Here is a 21,981-nt window from a genome sequence, read left to right as displayed (position 1 = left end):
TCGGAAATGGAATTTTCGGCACTTTCTGTGGTAACTACCGAAATTACTATACGTAACTTTTTCACACATACGTAATTATATATTTATAAATTATATAAACAATCGAAATATTTTCTTTATCACGATATATGCAAATATTTTTCTAGACAATCTTGAAACATCGGGCAACTGTATTTCCGCATACTGTTCTGGGACAAGTTAGACCTTATTGTGCCCGATGTGTATAGTGATTCCTTATTAGATGTTTCATGCGCCGAAAACTAGCCAATTTGGATTTATCCATGTTTTATACAATTCGAGAATTTATGCAGAATGTTTAAACACAGTAAGAACAAGTTAAAGAATTACAAAAGTTCCTTCTAGGGCACATCTATATTAATATATACCGATCAACTTGTAAAATATCGGTTGCAATGTCTGTTTTAAATATTGGTCGTCAGTGTGTAGAACTCCAGGATCGGACACAAGGACAAGACCATTCTACCATATTGACATTCAGCATCCCTTCGTTTAAGCGCCTCCGGGGGCGTTACATTTTGCACCAAGGATGCGTTTATTTCTGTACAAAAATAAAAAATATTTTTGAAAAACAGCTATGTTGATTTCTACTGCCTAAAACTGTCAAGTCCGCTATTTCCGAAGTATTTACGCTGATCCATGGATGTTATATAGCATCTGTATATTACCTCCATGTTAAATCCAACAACAAAGTAAATCCGTTACCACTTTCAGTTGAGTGAATACGGCAATGAACAAAACACGGGCTTTACACATTGACCCGGTCAGTCCATGTAGTGTACCATTCGATGCGTGTTTTTGTTGCGCACAATTAGAGGGTCGCAATGGATCAGCGGAAGCATCGGTCCAGTACTAACACTCTCTACGAAAGCCAGGGTCACGCGTTCTTCATCTGAAAATTACAAACATTGGGATCAGTGTCCAGTATACACCTGAAAATAATAGTCTTGCTATTTGCCAAGTGCACACTTGTTTTCTGTCGTCGTTTATATAGAGTAGACTTTGAAATATTCGTACACATGCATAATCTAATAACCACTGCTTTAATGTATGTTCTCTAAAATTAACAGATAACTGGCTCAACTGAGGCACCATACTTTAAAGTAAACTCAGTTTATTCACCACGAGGTTGAAAATGCATGGGAGTCTCGATATAGTGCATGCCTTTACTTTTGTCACGGTATAGAACTTGAATATCAAAACGGGGAGAAAGTGTGTAGGCGGTCGGGTAGATCAGTCGGTAGAGCATCGGAACGGTATTCCGAGGCCCCGGGTTCGAGTCCCGGTCTGGCTGCACATTTTTCTCACCCTGTGACATTTGGCGCCCAACATGGGACCGTGACGGCATTACACTGGTTAGTCTCCGACGCCTGTAATTGCTTATATATAAAGTACCCACTGAAATTCGAAGACGAATTTCAAAATGGTGGGGAAATGTGTCACGGAAAAGACTTGAGTATTAAAACGGGGAGAAAGTGTGTAGGCGGCCGGGTAGCTCAGCCGGTAGAGCATCGGAACGGTATTCCGAGGCCCCGGGTTCGAGTCCCACATTTTTCACCCTGTGACACTTTCACATGGTTGAAGTGTAAACAAATAGTTAAAATTGCTTCGTTTTATTTCTCACGAAAATGATCGGACAGTTTTCAATATTGGAATAATTATAGAACATATATGCTTTCTAAAGTTGCAAGTTGGTTGTTTTCTACAGGACGTAAAACTAAAACAAGTAAGCACTTCTCCTTTTCAGCAGTTTCTCTTACAGGAACTTTGACATTGTTTACAAAGAGAACTCAGTTTTGTGTCATCTTGAAATGCGTTGTTCGGCTGGAACGTTTAGTTCCCGGAATAGTTCTAAAATGGTTTATTTTGGGGATTTTTGTTTTATTTGTATATTCAACACAATGTGCAATATTTCCAGTTTTTGAAAATGATTGAAATTGAACTTTGTTTTAGAAAAAGTTCCGATCTTTCATTAATAGTTTGCCAGCGGATGCTTACAAATTTTAAGTGAAAAGGCTTTCTTGGCCAAAAGAGGTGTGTAAAGCGAAATACTATATTTACACACTGCGTTTATTCTTTAAATGTAAAGGATCGGTAACAGATCAAGGAGATCGGACAGTGCCAAACTATGCTCAATGTATACCCCTAGCCATGAATAAGGAGACATATATATTTCAGTAAGGAAATCTTAGGAAAAAGAACAATCATATATTTAATTCCCTGAAATAAACATGGCGGCGAAATATTTAAGAAAATCTGTGCACGTGTTTTGCGCATTAGAATGTTTAACAATATTTTCTTGAAAAGGTAATGCTCGTATGCATTATTTTGCTTTTTTTTTATTTGAAAATATATATTTTGTAGAAGTTTGATTGCATACGATATCAAAATTTTGCACCGAAAATGTTCACTCATTTTCTTTCAATGCACTGTGGAGATAGGGTTTAGCGTAGCTTTCGTGCTCGCAAATTTACCTACAGATATATCATTTCAACTTCTATCATTTTTTTTTGTGTCCTTGCATTTCCAAAGCTGTTTCGAAGATTCTGATTTTTCACATGAATTTTTAATTTCAATTTGCGGAATATCCTTAAAAGGACAAACACTGTTTTAAAAAAAACTGATGTATTTATACCTGTATCGATTCTTAGTATAGTTCATCTTGTAAATAAACCTGCTAGTGTAAAAAACTGCTGACCTTTTCAATCTATGCAGTCTGCAAAGAGGCGTGTGGTGTTACACTGTATTAAAAATTTATAACCAATTCACGGCACGCTAAAGTTCGTGTGGCTTGCCGCCATTAAAGTCGAGCTTTTATTTTCATCCTATCTAAATTCTAAATAAAGGGGAAAATGGAATGATTTTTATAAACGAGTTCAACAAAGGCAGGTACAAAATATAAAATTTGTCTTCGTTTTTCCCTTATTATTTCATACTGATTATTCCACACCAAACAAACATTCAAAAAGTATAGTCTGATTTTTATCTTTCTTTCATGGACAGCTTTTAAATACTAAACCAATGAAAGCGCTCAATTAACTAGGTGTTTATTAGCAAATTTTCAAACGTTCCGTAATATTCAATTAACTATTAACTATTAAATATTAAATATGACGGCGTCCAAAAATAAAAAGTGCGGCCAACCGAGAGCGTCTAATCATGATAATCATTTAAATATAATCGCAGTTTATAGTTTCATCGACACATTTTTTGAGTGTATGTATTATTTGGATTTATGTCAATATCCCCGGACATAAATATTTTGCATATCCCACGCACTAGAAACCGGTGAAAACATATAAAATAAAACATGTCAGAATTATAACATATTAATTAGGTACACATTAGGTCTAAAAGTCACATACAGTATCATAACCGAAGCTAAAAGTTTTAGATCAGGAACCTATGGGTTTTCATGAACCATGTCAGTCTCATGGATATCTGCATAATCTTCTTCTTCAAACCTTTCCGGAGTCTCGTATGTGTGATTGTCATTTCCAGCTTGAAACGATGGCATCACAATTTCGGCCTGTCCCTCACGATCCACTTGATAATAATTACATGTAAGACAATAATTGATTTTTAATGTATACGAGAATATAGACAAACTTAACATCAAAAGAGATTTGTGAGACGTTAAATCTATACTTAAACTGCTAGAATGAACGAAATGTAGTTTAGAAGTGGTTGTGGTCAATTGAAAAGAATGTTAAAAGTGCAGGAAAGTACAGAGATGACTCTAGCCGTACCTGTATATGAAACACTCTGTTGTACAACATTTCTATATTCTGATGTAGCTGCATCAGCCTTTTGTTTGCTTCGACTGTGAATAAAAACAAAATTGATTTATGATCACTTTTGTCTAGAGTAGAAGAAATAAGTGTTTATATTTGTAATGATTTTAAGTGATTTTGTTCATTTAGCTTTTTCAGAGAAACAACATTCCTCCAAGATAAAAAGTGGAAACCAACATGTCGACCATCGTCAGAAAAATTAATATATTGCAGGTTCGGAACGAATAACCCTACTCCACGATAGTGAAAATGCTTATTAGGGTCGATCCTCTGACGCCTCGGTCTGAACAGAGTATTCAAACATGCTACAAGTAACCAACATATTACCAGATATCCGCATATGTGCACATAAGGCAGTTCATATTGGACCATTATATGAGCGATACAATGGAGTGCAGTTTCATATAAAGCGGCGGATGGTCTCCGATTGTAATATTGGGCTAGCCTTAAAAAATGACTAAACTGAACAAACCAGCATTTAGAGATCTGAGGTGACAGAGTCTGCATAACATAGCAAATTTCAATAGACAAAAATAAAGAGCAAGCACCAAACTCAAATGGTGATTAAATAATACCACAAATCTACAAAAGCGGAAGTATTGGAACAACGAAGCCAAAAAGAGGGTAGATTTTTCTTTGACGGAACAGAAGCTTTGAAACACTTAAAAGAAAGTTAAGTACATTTTCTTTTCTGGTTTGTGTGATCCCACTGGAAAGGATAATTTAGCAGTCTCAAGGCCGAATAACTACGGTGGAAGTTATTTAGCTTCGTAATTTTTTATGGTTTTTTGTGCTTGTTTTTCGAAACAGCATTTACGCGGGAAAAATTTGGAGATTTCAAATCTTGATAATAAAAACTAAAAGGGGGTTTTATTAGTTATTGCAGATTTTATTGCGAGGATAAATAAAACCACGAAATCAACTGATAAAACCCCAACGACTCTATATCTACAACTCCGTATCCTTGCAAATTATATTTGTAGATTGGATATCTGTATTTTTGTGGCTTTACAATCTTTGCAGTTTTCATTTGTTGTCGTTATTTTTATCATGCTCTATCTAATAAAAATATTTGTACATAAATGTGCGAAAGTTCACATGTGCTCTTTTAGATTTAAAAAAAAAGGTTGCCAAAGCTATCTAGGGCGCGTCTGAAGTTTCGGTTAAAGCATGAAGCAGTATTTGTTCTTAAAAAAATAAAACTTCATAAAGTATTAAATACATGCACAAAAAAGATATCATTTTCACTTTATCATGTTGGAAATGTCGTACTTTCGTGAGATCTGTTTATGGTTTTAGGTTATATTTAGACGCAATCGAAAATTATTTTTACCGTCTTAGCATGCATGATACACCAATGGCTGTGAAAAGCACTGCTACAGAACATCCAATTAATGCAATACCAACTGTAACCAAGGTGCTATTTGTCTGTAGAAGAACCACTAAAAAGGAAAAGTTGAAAGTGAAGGCAAAAATGATGCAGCTTTAAGGAATATAAAGTGGATTTCGTACTAATTCCACTTTTTCAATTTTCTTTTAATTCTATATCTACTATATGTGTCAACTTCTATTCTTTGACATACGTAGGTCCGCTCCAGCATTTATTCAGCAGACTTTAAAGAAGAATACCTGCTGTGTTAACCATATCGTTTGTTCTCAAGCAGAAATATTCTTGAGAACAAGTACCGGAAGTGACATTACAGCATTTAAAACCGTTGTGGCACCTTAAATGACAGGATGTCCCCCAGAAACCGTCATCACATTGGACACAGCTTCCTTCATACATATGATAGTCGATGCATTTTTCAGACTTGCAGTTTTGACCCCAGAATCCGGCTCGGCATTTTGTCGAGAATGACTCTCACCATACCGTTTGCAAATTTCACAGTTGTCATTTTCACATATAGCATCACAACTGAAACCACTAAATCCAGGTTAACATGATAAACACTTTCCTGTCTCTCTATCGCAATGCCATGCGCAGTTTGGTGTGCAATTCTTTTCACACGCAGTACCTCAGAAACACATTTTTCACATATTCCGTTGAATTTGCCGCGATAAAGACATCAGTCATCTGCATTACATTCGTTCTCACAAAATGTGCCCCAGAATCCGGCTTTGCAAGACAAACATTTTCCTGTATCTTTATTGCAGCTACTGCGGCAGTTTTCATCACAATTTTTTTCACAGCTTTTCCCCAATGTCCATTTAGGTATGAGGAACACATTCCTGTATTCTTGTTGCAATGGCTGCAACTGGTATTTTTAATACAATTCTTTTCACAAAATATGCTCCATAATCCGGCTTGCAAGACGAACATTTTCCTGTATCTCTATTGTAAATACTTTCGCAGTTCTTACATTCCTTTTCACAACCATTTCCCAAATATCCACTTTTACACGAAGTACATTTTCCGGTGTTCTTGTCACAATTTCTACAACCGATAATTTTCTTACATTTGTTCTCGCAAAGTGTTCCCGAGAATCCGGCATGACAAGACACACATTTTCCTGTACTTTTGTCGCAGCTGCTACAGGTGTTATTTTCACTACATGGTCTTTCACACAATGGTCCCCAAAATCCGTAATCGCAAATCAAACACGCAAAACCTCGCCTTTTCTCACAATACCAGAAGGTACAGGTTGAAATGTCACACCTTATATTGCAATGTTCCCCTGCAACACAGCCGGACAGGTTTCACATACACCGGTAGAAATGTCGTATTTTCCTGTGGAGCAGTTGTTACATTTGTAAGTTAGGTCCCCAAAACCCGAAGTTTACAGCTACCTGTATTTTTATCACATATTTTACAGTTGTTAGTTCTGCATGTTTGCGAACAGTTACCTCCCCAAAAACCGTTAGGACAAAACAAACATATACCGTCAGATTTGTCACAACATTCACAATTCGTCGGGCAAACATTTGAACATTGCGAACCCCAAAACCCAGAATTGCAGTAACTGCATAATCCAGAAATGTTATGAAAGCCTTTATGACAGATTTTTGTCTATCACAATTTGAGCCAAACCAACCCAATTTACAACTCGAACAGTATCCGGTTGACTTTGTACAATAATTTCTGTTGCATCCTTTTGAGCATCGTATGTTACAGTTCTTCCCATACAAGCCATCTTTACATGTGTTACACACACCCGTAGATTGTGAACACGCGACACAATTGTTGTGACATGGTATATTGCACGAATCACCATACCAGCCAGCGTAACAGGAGGTGCAATTCACACTGAAACGATCACGCACACAACGAGCCGGGCATGTCACAGTATTTCCCCTGATATTCTGTTTTACATCCAAAACAAGAGCCGGTAGCTTTGTCACACCCGATGTACGAACATCCTTTGGAACATTTATTTTTGCAATCATCGCTCCAGTACCCTTGAGCACAACTTACATTTTGACTTCCTAATAAATTACCTAAAAATATATTAAAATTCGATCTTACATTAGCCTAACTTATTTAATACTTTAATGATTGATTATTTATTCTAATACCTGTATATTTTGAATAGTCTTTTTCCTTCTTTTGTTTGATTCTACTTCTACTTCTAACTAATGGACAAAGTATGTATAAATTTTAAAACAGTTTTTGGTAACATGCATTGTGTTATTTTTGAATTTTTGAGTATTCTTTAGCAATAGCATAACAACACTACTAAAAGGCAAGTTTCGAAGGAAGTTGAACTTCAACTTATTAAAAGATATAGAACATTTGAATATTTGAAGTGACTGGGTAATGTTAGATATGATTCAACGTCAATTAGTGAAGCGTGACTTATCCGCTATCCCCGGTGTTTAGCTCAGTATTGTTATGAGCTAAAAGTGCAGACACGCCTCGATACATAAACTTTTTCTATATGGCATTTAATGTAAGGAATCATATCAACTGAAAAGGACATCTAATATAATATACCATTGCCTTTATTCGAAGCTATCAACACATCCCTTTATATGTAAATGATACGAATTGGACAAACACTCGCTGGAACTGTTGGCGAGATTTAACCTGGCTCAGATATTTGCAAAGTATTGGAGTCTTTATTTTGAAAGAATCTTTAACAACATAAAGCTGACAAAAATTTGGAAGACGCTTTATTTAAATGGAAAGTGAATTAAATAATCATACGACTAGTACTTTAAGATTATTTTATTGTTTATCAAATGAAATAATCTTCATGAAATCATTCGAACTTAATGAACATTCTAAAAAAGTTAGATGGTTCATTATAGAGTTTTACATGGATTAAGGAGTATTTAATACAAATATTGTAATGTCCCTCAATAAGGTTAACACACCTTCAATAAATAAAAACCGATTATAATTATCATCGCGATTTCTCTTTCTTAAATGTAACAGGATCGTAAACATGGTAACAAAAGAATCAATTGAAAATTGTACTCTTACCGTTTATCTGTATGTAAGCATACTTATTTCAAATCAATTTATATATCAACGACCATTGTAAAGCATTTTAACGTTGCGTGGATCTGTTTAATTTTCTCAAATTTGCATGAATATTCAAACAACATGACTTGTGTAAAAAAATAACATGATTTTTATCATAAAGATTCGTTTATAATTACGTATTGCTTAACAAAAATGCCCAAAATATTTTACTATTCAGAATTTTTATAAGAACATAAAGAATTGCCAAAAGTCATGATAACAACTGCAGATAGGAACATTCTGTCATCCATTCCCCGACGCCACTCTATATCCTGAACGCCACCATTAAACTGGTCATAAATGTAAATAATTTTTCAAACTTAAAAAATAGACAGAGATAAAATGTTTTGTTGGTTTATTAACAAGGAAGTATAGGATATATCTTTGTCTATACATATACAATTATTGCGTAACCTTTTCATTCACACATAAAGGAATATACAAAATACTGTTGCCCCTGTACGTAATTTCGTCTTTGTTTGATGGTGTTCGCTTTGTTGAAGGAATATGATATTGTTGAATACAAGATTGACACAAACCAAAATATTTGTATGTTTAATTAAATAAAATAACTTCACACGCTCATGTCAGTTCAGTAGATTTAACGTCACAAAAATCTTTAAATCAGTGTTGTTATATTTTCTGTTACCTTGAAATCATTGAGTTCATTCTATACTTCAAATATTAATCTTAAAAATTATGTCCGTGCCAGAGGCATGTGTAGGCTTTTACACATTTCAATATTTCTTATGGGCAACCCCAATTAAACCAAACCTTCAATTAGTTTGCAAAACTACGAAAGACCGGTGGTGACATTTCAATTTCAAGAATTCATGATTTCTGAGTATGAACTCGTGCAGTAAAGTGAAATCATTAAGTATTTAAATGAAACCGAGAATTCTCTAAGTGGTATTTGTGAAATCATGAAAGCATGAATAATTGAATTCATGTATTTATGACATGAAATACGGAAACCGTGAATTCATGAAGCTGTGAAACATTGAATAATTGAAATCTCGAATTAGTGAAGTTCTGAAATATTGAAATGTTGAATAACTGAAATCGAGAATTTTTTGAAATTGTAAATTACTGAAATTTTGAATAATTGAAATATTGATTTTTTTTGAAAATGAAATATGGAAATCGTGAATTTATGAAATTGTGAATTTTTGAATAAATGAAATCTTGAATTATGGAATAATTGAAATGTTGAATTTGTGAAGTTCTGAATTATTGAAATCCTAAATAATTGAAATCGAGTATTCTTGAAATAGTGAATTATTGAAATATTGAATTTTTGAAAACTTGAAATATTGAATTTAGAAGTCGCGAATTATTGAACTTCAGGAATTCAAGAATTCACGAATATATGAAATCAAGAGTTTACGACTTTTGCGTGAAACTTGGAAAATATGAATTATTGAATTTGAAGCATTCGCGCGATTTAAAGAATTCAGGATTTTTGAGTGAAATTTAGAAATCATGAATTTGTGAATTGTTGAACTTCATGAATTCATGAATTCACGATTTCAGCGTGAAATTTAGAAATGGTGAATTGATGAACTTGTGAAATTGTGAATCATAGGACTTCATGATTTCACGATTTCAAGAATTCCCGAATTCAATATTTCACAATCTTAGCGTGAAATTTTGAAATCGTGAATTTGTGAAAACGTGAATTATTTGAACTTTCAGGAATTCACAATTTCTAAATTTTACGCAAGATGAGTGAATTCTTGAAATCGAGAATTCATGAATTCTTGAAGTTCAATATTTCACAAATACACGATTTCCAAATTTTATACATGTATAAAAATCGTTTATTTTGGAAATCGTGAATTTGTGAAATCATGAATTCTTGAAGATCTTAAATTCACGATTTTTACAAATTCACGATTTCCAAATTTCACGCAAAAATCGTCAATTCATGAAATTGTGAATTCTTAAAATCGTTAATTCATTAATTCTTTAAGTTCAATAATCAATAAATTCACGATTTCCAAAATTCATGAAAAAAATATGAAATATTGAATTCTTGAAATCTTGAAATCGTGAAATCTTGAAGTTCAATTATTCACGATTTCAAAGTTTCACGGAAAAATCGTGAATTCTTGAAATCGTGAATTAATGAATTCATGAAGTTGAACAATTCACATATTCACGATTTCTAAATTTCACTAAAAATTCCTGAATTCTTGAAATCGTGAATTTTTGAAATTCAATAATTCACAGTTCTGAAGTTTCACGCAAAAGTGGTGAATTTATGAATTATTATTATTATTGAAGTTCAGGAATTCAAAAATTCACGACTTTTGCGTGAAATTTGGAAAATGTGAATTACTGAATTTCAAAAATTCACGATTTCACAAATTCACGATTTCCAAATTTCACGCAAATATCGTGAATACTTGAAATCGTGAATTCATAAAGTTCATTAATTCACAAATTCACGATTTCTAATTTTCACTAAAAAAATCCTGAATTCTTGAAATTGTGAGTTTTTGAAATTCAGTAATTTACATTTTCGAAGTTTCACACAAAAGTCGTGGATTTTTGAATTCCTGAACTTCAATAATAATAATAATTCATAAATTCACGATTTCAATATTTCATGTCAAAGATTCAATATTTCATTTATTCATTATATTTCATTTATTCAGTAATTCAATATTTCAGTAATTCACAATTTTAAAAATTTCTCGATTTCAGTTATTCAAGATTTCAATATTTCAGAATTCCACTAATTCAAGATTTCAATTATTCAATATTGCACAACCCTATTTCATGTCAAAAATTCAAGAATTCTATTATTCACGATTTCATGATTTCAGAAATACCTCTTTTAGAATCCTCGATTTCATTTCAATAACAGGAAGATGTTTAAACAATTGGCGGAAATCTTATCAAGAATGAAGAAAAACATACATATAGATAACAGAATCAAGACTAACAATTTTGAATGCTTCCTCTTTCGTTAAAATATTAACCTTCTGTTGCCATAGAAATAACTAGCTCTTATTCGTTTTCGATATGGAAACAATTGCGACTTCGAAATACCAATACTAGAAGAAATAAAGATTTTGATTTACCCAGGTTCGGTAATGTCACTGGGTTAAGCAATTCTTAAACTGTAGATTTCATCAGCAGTTGCAGTCATCAGAACTATTTTTACCTGTGATATACCTTACGAACTGCAAGCTGTGAAACTAGCAATTTCATACCCTTCGACTGATTCTGTACATTTTCTAAGGAAGTTAATATTATAAAACATTTGTGCTGTACTTTCTTCTTTTACTCTTTCTTTGCCACAGTTTTTGACAAAGGGAAATGTATTTTGAAAAAAGTGAAAAGCAAAAAATAAAAGTGGAACAAAAGTTTTGGTCATACAACTGTACTTCAGTTCTTTCCACTCGAGTGTACATGATAACTGATTTATTGACCATAGCCTATTGTTCTATTCATCTATTGCAATATTGTATTTACACATGTGCAGTACTAACAAGGGTATTATAGGGAGTGTGCATTTGCGACCAGCATGGATCCAGACCAGCCTGCACATCCGCGCTGTTTGCTTTCAAAGCCTATTGCAATTAGAGAAACCATTAGCGAACATCATGGATCCTGACAAGAGTTCGCGGATGCGCAGGCTGGTCTGGATTCATGCCGCTCGTAAATGCACTATGTTGATTTCCTCATAGTGCGGCTTATAAATTGATTACATGCAGTGGTGTAGTTGGCTTCAAAATATTTGAGAAATACTAGTGTAGCTGCTGGTCTTCTTCATTTGTGGCGGATGGGTGTAGGAGAACGCCTAGGCCACTGTAGGTTCAGGGGTGCCTGGGTTTTAGCATTTTATGACATATTTTGCCAAGTTCTGTATGCATAGTTTGCTCTTTTCAAGGTCCCTAATATTACATTTTTTTTGAGTATGTTTAGTTTTTCAGTTCCCTTAATTATCTGTTGGCAAAATTCTGCTGTGCTTATATAATAGAGCCCACCACACAGAGTATATATATTATAATATATATTTTAATGCCTATTTAACATTTAAATGTGATTTTTGTCACTACAATATAAAAAAGAATAAAACAACATAACAATACATTTAGTAATAAAATACCGACTGGTCCAATATATCAATGGTACAGATATTCTTGGAGTGTAAGTGTTAGGTCTTTGGAGGTCCTTAATAGTATTTCGGTCAGCTACGAAATAAGTTTCAGAAGTGTGGGTGAATTGGTGATAATTATTGGTGTGTAATGTTAGTTATTGGAGCATAAATGTTAGTTCTAGAGGCACCAGGGTCAGTTCAGGAGTTAGTGTCTGATTAGTTCTGGTACAGTTAAGGATGCTGGATCAAGTGGTACTTTGTTTCGAATTAAAGCAAAGGTTGTTCTTAAAATGCATTCTAGGTGCGCAATGATTGTGTCATACAGAAGGTGAAAAAACATTTGCACCACAGAGGCACTTTTTCCATAGAAGCTCGTCTATATATCTTTTACAAAGGGTTAAAATAGGTATTTGCACCACGTGGCACTTTTCCTATAGAAGTTCGTCTATAACTCTTTGTCATGTTTAGGTTGAAGAAACATACATCTTATTGTATATGCCTAAGCCACTTGCTTAGTTCAAGACTTGCGACATATGCAGTTGTCTCAATCCTGATGATACTCAATCGACAGACTTAGATTGTCAAGAAGCAACAGACCTGATTGAAAAATTCATAACATATACTTATCAGGATCAGTCTGCTTTCAAGCTTTACTATCTATGTCTTCTATTTATTTATTATTGTGTGTTCTTTGCTTGAAATATTTACAAAAACGACTAAAGCTGTAGATATGTAAGGTTTAAGAAATATATGCAATAAGTGACAAAATGTTTTATGTATAATTCATTTTATGAAAATCTGTATGTTGTTTCTTTTTTCAACCTTTAACACTTCCCACCCCGCCTCCCACACACACACACACCTACACACACCCCTAAGACACAAGACCACTTTTGAAGCATACGTGTAAAATAATTACTTACAAAGTCATGTGAAACAATTTGTTGAGTCACGTGGGGGAGGGGTAGGGGTGGTGGAGATGTTTAAATCGACAATGAGAACCGTCTACAAAGTCTTCTTGTTTTTGTTCACAAACTTTTAAAATTTAGTCGCATGTATCAAGAAATGGTCTTTAACTAGCTTTACTACGCATTTTCAGAAGTCTATCCTCCACCTTTATGAACCTTTTGTGATCAAAGAATCAAAGAGTTAGAAGGAACAATTTAACTCTGAATTTGTTTGTTGATATTTTATTAGATATGATCAGCTATTATTGTCTACGAAAAGCGAATTAAAACTACAAATAGAATAATATCGTTACTAACAGAAATCGAAACTTATACTATACTTTTGTTGCGTTCTACATAGTCATATCGATACTATTATAGATCATATGGTGATTTTTCATCTTTTTTCGTGTTGGATGAAAATCAAGGCATTCCGCCGAGCATTATTTTACCAGGGTAATACAGCCGGCATATAGCTAATCGGCTTGATGAAAGAATTCACATCCTAAGAGAGGTTTCGAGTCCGAAGCGGAGAGACAATCAGCAACATTAACTGCTCGCTTATTACTGTTTAAAGTAAATTGAATATACTAATATACTCTTTAAAGACCATTAAATGACCACCTTTCTGTATGTAAAAGCTTCTGTTTGATCTACCAATTCCGTATCAAGCGTTTCTGAAACGTTGCCTCTTTACTTTTAAATTCAGAAAAAAAAGAAAGAACTAGTATTTGTTTATATCGTTTTTGCATAAAGTTTCATATGTGCACAGCGCTGTATAGAAAAATTACAATTTATGCAATATTGTTTGGTGCAAAATATCTTAATCAAAAATATAAAACATTTCAAGTATCTTAAATATATAAAGTATGTATAAGGTGTTTCTGAAACACATACGTTATTGCCTTATATTGAAAGAGATATCAACACAAAACTTATTCCTGAAAAAGCTGATTAAACATTGAATTGGGTCTTGCTTTGGTTTGAACAAATGCTGACGGACTGTCTGCATGTCGATAACCCATTCAAGATGAATATTCATAATACCAAATTCTTTAAAAGGAAAGAATATAACAATGTATCATGCAATAACATTAAAATGAGGAAATAAATATTTCGTGAATACCGCAAGCATACACTCAACGAGTTACTTGACGGATTATTTTTTATTAATTTTTATCTATTTATCATGTTTATTTTTATTATAGATATTTATTGTCAAAATTTACTTAATTTATATTTTTGAAAAAGAACTTTAACAGATAAAGTCTCAAAATAACATAACATCGTATAATTCTAAGCATTTCCGTACGTGAACCAATTCTAAAAATGTAGTACAAAATAAATAGCATACAAGTAATATTCAGCTCATATTTCACAAGAAATAAGTCTTATTCAAAACATCAGTTTCAAACGTTTAATTAAAAAGATACATATATTAAGATTAATTATTCCGAATTTTACCCGGTTAAACAAAAGAGGTGACTCATACAAAACACTTTCATAGATTGTACATTAATTTTGCGTATGTTAGAAAAGTCTTAATTAAAGTATTAATTTCATATGTTACTGTGAAATGTGAGAAATACTTTCTATGTCAGATTATTTGAGAATGAACATGCCCATCTTGATATGAGCGAAAACACAAATGGGCAGGTATTTATCTTTCTAAATATAATGAATAAGCGTTCTGAAGAAATCATAAAATATACAAAAGTAGTAATCTGAAAATAATATACAGTGATAACAACAACAAAAGTCGACAGTTACTGCTCTTATCAGAGACCTACGGATTTTCGTAGGTGTCATCTGTCTCGACGACGCTTTCATAATCTACTTCTTCTTCAAATACTTTGTTTGTTTCCTGAACCATATAAGAACGATTGACTTTTCTAGTCTGAAGCGATGATATCTCAACTGTGTCCTGTCTCTCACTCTCCTCTAATCATAAGGAAATAAATGATAATAATATCATTAAGATTCTAATTTCTTACAAGCGTCTAGATTTAGATTATTCAACTAAATACAATTTGCAACTGAGTCTATTTGTAATTAACGCGTATACGGACACGTCGAATGTATACTCAAAACGTTGAAACAAAATATATTAGTTATCAATAGGTAGACATCGAATGCACACTTAATGCGTTGTGAAGGAAGCCGAAGTATTCGGATGTACACCGCAACCATTGTGAACGAAATGCATTTGTAATCAATACGTACACGTCGATTTACGCATAAACGTTCTAATCGATATATATTTGTATTCAATAGGAGACGTTGACCGTGCAGTAAAATCGTTATGAACGAATTATATTTGTTTATCAATGCAAACCGATATAACTCAAAACGTTGCAAAGTGATATATAGGACTTTTTGTCAAGTAAAATGTGTTTCTTTCGACCTGGAAAGTAAAGGATTTTTAGTCATACCTGTATATGAAACACTCTGCTTTGCAAAATTTTGATCTTCGGATGTAGCTGCGCCTTCCCTTTTCTTACTTCGACTTAAAATAAAACAAAAATAATACAATTTAGTACATTTATGACAGAAATAGTATGGCAACATTTAAATCGCCATTTTATGGGTTAGTTAGAATCGTAAAAGGCAATGAATGTCTGTGTACTAATTTTTATGTAACACTTATACAATATGGTTTCGGAGTCAGATTAAGATTTTTAAAATCATGCCTCAGAGACTGTAGCGGAACATTAAAAACATCCTCTCTTTTTCCCCTCTTTTTCATAGTTTTCATTGTACGACAGATCAGCTTACTTAATTGCACTTGGAAGTTATCATCACGTTTTCATGACCTTATTATTATTTTTAGGGGGTGGGGTGGTCGTGGTGGAGCGGAAAGGTGCACTTAGAGTTGACGTTTTATGGGTATTGCACAAAATTTCATAATTCAGAAATGCACTTGAGATCACATATATTACAATCAAAGTTTGTATGAAATTATTGAAATATTAAATAGTTCATTACAGAATTTGTCAGCAAAACTTTAAAAAGCTATCATTGATAATATTACAGTGTAGTTATTGATGTTGTAAAAATTAATACATTGAAATTATTGAAATTAAATCAGTACTGCAGTAGAGTAAAAATGATAAATTACTTCGAGAAAAATATCTTTAAACCAAGATTCTCATAATCAAACTTATTAAAAGATTTAAATACTGATTGATTATCTGGTATGTAAAGTTGTGCACATGTAGATTTGTTAGAGACTTTACTTACTAGGAGTTGAGGTCCCTGACTTAATCAAAAATGTGTGAAAAGGACATACAAGTTTGTATCGCATGTATCTTAAGACGTGTCTTACTTAGAGTCACGAATCTTAATAGGAATATCATTCAGCATGAAAATTTGTGCATCTGAGGGTCTGTTTGCAATTTATGTATCTCATACTAGAGTTATGGCCCTTTATTAAGTAAACAATATGCATAATTGGTATTCAAGTTTGTGTCCTATGTATCTCAAAAAGAATTTGACTTAAGGTTTCTCTTTTGTTCTTGTTTCAGGTCCACGTTGCAATGGATGGCTTTATGGCGCCGTTAGGGATGCTCCGGAAATCTACCCTTGCCTTTTATTTTTTAGAGTATTAAAAAGAATGTGAAGTTCTACATTTTGTGGTAAAATTGTTATTACACTCAGCCAGAGTTATGGTCCTTGACTAAGTGAAAACTACACATAAAGTGCTAAGAACACTACGCATATCTTTCAAAAATATTTCACCTAGAGTAAAGAAACCATGATGGAATGTTATTCTGCATGTACATGTTTTATTTCACTCTTCAAGATCATAGTTATGACCCTTTAATTAGTCAAAAATATATATCGAGTCCTAAAAGTTTGTGTTCCATGAATCTCAAAATATACTTGACATTGATTCATAAAACATTAGAGGATTGTTATAAGGTTTTATTTCCTATATTATATTTAAACGCTATTTTCCAACAGAATAGATGAAAAAAGAGCATAAAATTGAAATTAAATATGGCGTGAAGGGTTACGTTTTACTTACCGCTTTATGTAGCAAAACAGACCAAGCGCCAGAGACAGCACCATTAAAGAGCAAACTATCAGTATTACACCAACGATGATCAATGTATAATCTATCTGTGAAAGTGATTCTAGATATCAAAATAAAGAAATAGGTGTATATTAACATAACGAATATGAATATTATTTATATATATATAAAGCTCAGTATCAACTTCTCTTGTGTAGCTTCAGTTGAATTGCAATCGATCTTTGTAACAAAAACAACAAAGACACATGAATTATACCGAAGTCACAGATCGCTCTGTTTTCACAACTTAGAAAATGATTTTGTAAACAGATGTCAGTTACGAAGCGTAAAGTATAATCATATAGCGACAGAAATTGTAACTATCTGTATACTACTGACGGATGCCGGTTATATAGAGTAAGGCATATATAGCGACAGGAATTTTCACTGTCTGAATACTACTGCGATATACCAGTTATATAGTGTAAGGCGTATACAGCGACAGGAATTTTCACTATCTGAATACTACTGACGGATGCCGGTTATATAGAGTAAGGCATATATAGCGACAGGAATTTTCACTATCTGAATACTACTGCCATATACCAGTTGCATAGTGTAAGGCATATACAGCGACAGGAATTGTCACTATCTGAATACAACTGAGATGTACGAGTTATATAGTTTAAGTCATATACAGCGACAGAAATTGTCACTAATTGAATAAAACTGAGATGTACGAGTTATATGGTGTAAGTCATATACAGCGACAGGAAATGTCACTATCTGAATAAAACTGAGATTTACGAGTTATATGGTGTAAGTCATATACAGCGACAGGAAATGTCACTATCTGAATAAAACTGAGATTTACGAGTTATATAGTGTAAGTCATATACAGCGACAGGAAATGTCACTATCTGAATAAAACTGAGATTTACGAGTTATATAGTGTAAGTCATATACAGCGACAGGAAATGTCACTATCTGAATAAAACTGAGATTTACGAGTTATATAGTGTAAGTCATATACAGCGACAGGAATTGTCAAATTAGGATACTACTACGATATGCCAGTTATATAGTATATTGCACATACAACGACAGGAATTGTCAATATCTGGATCCACTGTGATATGCCAGTTATATAGTGTATGGCATATACAGCGACAGGAATTGTCAATATCTGGATCCACTGTGATATGCCAGTTATATAGTGTATGGCATTTACAGCGACAGGAATTGTCATTATCTCGCCTCCTACAAGTTTCTTGCATTTCTATTGGTCAATAGACGTCACGTGGAGACAGGATATATTCCATATCCTGCTAGTATATTTCAGATATGAATTTTGATCAAAACAAAATGGCTGCCACACTGCTGGCGTAATTGAATCAAGTCAGATTATTTATTAGCTCCAGCGATATTTTCGTTTCCGAGAGTAAATTTAGTGTTTTCTTGCCGATTTCGTTCTATATCTAAGTTGAGGCTCATGAAGTTTGACAAAATTAGCCTTAGAAGTGGAATAACTCTGTATGAGATAACGGACGTTATATCTTGTTTTGGAATTTAAATAATTAAATCATCGTGAAATAAAGGAATTGACATATTTGTTACTCAGCAGTTTGTTGTAGGATCATTTAATCTACGTGCAAGATAAATGATTTAACAGGAAACGGGATGAAAGCCGAAGTATCAAGACATTTATGACATCGTGATATCCGGAAACTTTCGAAGGGATGGAACAAGAAGATTTTTTAGTGTTTCTAATCTAAACCAGTTCATAACCTGTGTAAATGAGCTTTTGTGTTTTGTGATTTAACCAAAACACAGGTCATTGTGCATTTTATGGCTGGTGTAAATCAACTAGTGATGACCAAACAAATTATTTGTGGGATTCCAGTCTGCACTGTAGCTTTGTTAATTTACAAAATGTGTTGATTATAGCATGTAAGTAAAGGGTAGTCGGCAAGATAAAATCGTTACACTGCTTGTTGGTGACAGGATACGGGATATACGCTGTCTCGAAAATCCATCAGGCTCTCGCCTGATATGGATTTTCGAGACAGCGTATATCCCGTATCCTGTCACCAACAAGCAGTGTAACTAATAATATCTGGATCCACTGTGATATGCCAGTTATATAGTGGCACTACTGCGATATACAAGTTGTATAGTGTAAGGCATTTTCAGCTGTTCCTTTAATGTAACAGAATGAATATCGCATTCGGTTAAATATCTTGAACATGTTGAAATGGTAACATGAAAATCTAAATTATTATCCGCAGAAGCTTTGAATGCATTATAGAACGTTTAAGGGATTTGATAGGGTTTTGATTTAATGAACTATACAACATCGAAAAAAAAACAATATGGACATTATTTCTCCCTCAGCTGGATATATGTTAAACTTGCAAAATGTCTTAGTAATCATTTAAACGTAACTGAAACTGAAATAGATATATGTCTTGAAATTTTGAAAACGACAAATTTTAACGAATTTCATTTTCCTTTCAAAGGAGTATAGCAGTTGTATTAAATTTTGTTTACTTACATGATGTTACGTCTTTTATAAATCAATCAATAAGTTTTTAACAATTTTAAATACCTGTTGCATGGTACCTATCATGTATCCTCAAACAGTAATGTGGTGCGCTGCAAGTACCGTAAGTCAGGCTGCAGCACTGGCAACTGTTTTGACATTTTTGATTGCACGAATTTCCCCAAAAGCCGTCCTCACACAATATACACCGTCCTTCAGTCATATGACATTCCAGGCATCGCTCGGAACTGCACTGATTTTCACAGCCTTGGCCCCAATAACCCGCTCGGCATTTGGTACATGAGTAACTATCCCCAGTACCTTTGCATGTCTCACAATTTTTCTCTATGCATGTTCTGTTACAGTTAACATCCCTGAGACCGGGCCTGCAATAGGAACATTTTCCTGTATACCTGTCGCATTGTCCTGTACAGACTATAGGACATTCTTTTTCACACAAACTACCCCAGTAACCGTTTTTACACGCGCTGCAAGTTCCATATGTTTTGCTACAATACTGACATCTGTCTCCTGCCAGACATTTCCTCTCACATAAGTCTCCCCAGAATCCATGTTTGCAAGAACACCTACTTGTACTTTTATGGCAATTTCCATCACAGTTTTCAGGACAACCGTGTTCACAATGATTTCCCCAATATCCGCTTAAACAAGAATTACAAATTCCAGTGTTTCTGTCGCAGTATTCACAAGTATCGCTTTCACTGCATTTCTTCTCACATACTGTTCCCCAATATCCGCTTACACATGAATCACATATTCCAGTTGTCTTATCGCAGTAGTTACAATTTCCATTTGGCATGCATCGTTTCCCACAAAGTGTTCCCCAAAATCCGTTAAGGCAGCTTGAACAAACAAATCCTTGCTTTTTGTCACACTGCCAAATTAAACAAGTAGAAATTTCACACTTTATATTACAATTTTCTCCTGCAAAACCATCGGGACATGTCTCACATGCACCGGTGGAAATATCACATTTTATGTTGGAGCAGTTATTGCATCGGTAGTTGCAATTTGGTCCCCAAAAGCCTGATTCACATGATTTACAGAATCCTGTATTAATATCACACATATTACAATTGTTAGTACTACATGGCTTCGAACAGTTACTTCCCCAAAAACCGTTTGGGCAAAACAAACATGTGCCACTAGATTTATCACAACTTTCACAATTATTCGGGCAAATATTAGAACAGTTGGAACCCCAGAATCCTGAACTGCAAAAACTGCAATAACCATTATTTTTATTACAGTCATGACAGTTGAGACAACGTTTTGAACAATCAGAGCCCCAATATCCAGGGCTGCAGGAGATGCAATAACCAGAACTTTTTTGACATCCATTTTGACAACTGTTTGGACATTGATTTTCACATTTTGATCCGAACCACCCTATTTTACAGATTGAACAGTCTCCGGTTGACTTTGTACAATAATCATTGTAGCATCCTGACTCTGCGGAGCACGGTTTGCTACAGTAGGTTCCATACCAACCGTTTTTACATCTAGAACACTCACCTGAGGATTTTGAACAGTAGATACAATTACTATGGCATGGTATATTGCACAAATCACCATACCAGCCAGCGTAACACGATGTGCATGTCGCATTTAAACGGTCACAATTATATCGGCAATGAACCGGACACGGAATGTCACAATATTTACCGTGATATCCTGAGTCGCATTCAAAGCAAGAGCTAGTAACTTTGTCACATCCAATGTCCGTGCACCCTTCGGAACATCTACTTTTACAATCTGCGCCCCAGTACCCGTGCGCGCAATTCATGTTTTGACTTGCCAGTAAATGACCTAAAAGTATTCAGTATGTTTTGAACCACTAATTATTTATATACCGGTATATCTTAAATATATTTAGGGAATATTGTCATTTATACGAATGTAAAATTCAGCAATGGCCATAGTATGTATAGGTTCTGAAACGCAGTTCTGCTTTCTTTTTTATATCTTTTTACTTGTATTCGTTACTTTAGAACGGTTAACAAATACCGCAGTGTGTCATAGTTTCTGAAGCAAAGTACAATTAACATAAGGTAAAGATATGGCTGCA

At 33.9% G+C, this 21,981-nt stretch overlaps 1 protein-coding gene across 1 annotated transcript; it reads right to left on the bottom strand.

Moving 5' to 3' along the window:
- Positions 1 to 19,950: 19,950 nt before the first annotated feature.
- Positions 19,951 to 21,705, bottom strand: LOC128558217 (cell death abnormality protein 1-like). The gene has a single exon (XM_053547087.1). It carries the CDS (start codon positions 21,697 to 21,699, stop codon positions 19,951 to 19,953), a length of 1,749 nt encoding a protein of 582 aa, XP_053403062.1. The 5' UTR covers positions 21,700 to 21,705.
- Between the last annotated feature and the right edge of the window lie 276 nt (positions 21,706 to 21,981).

Source organism: Mercenaria mercenaria, chromosome 7 (assembly GCF_021730395.1).
Source record: "Mercenaria mercenaria strain notata chromosome 7, MADL_Memer_1, whole genome shotgun sequence".
Classification (NCBI taxonomy): Eukaryota; Metazoa; Mollusca; class Bivalvia; order Venerida; family Veneridae; genus Mercenaria; species Mercenaria mercenaria.
The sequence above is the reverse complement of the archived record's forward strand: the minus strand, read 5'-3'. Positions and strand labels throughout refer to the sequence as shown.

Bases quoted from the DNA above. Each gene is read 5' to 3' on its own strand.
- LOC128558217 (XM_053547087.1), bottom strand. From the start codon at position 21,699: ATGAATTGCGCGCACGGGTACTGGGGCGCAGATTGTAAAAGTAGATGT.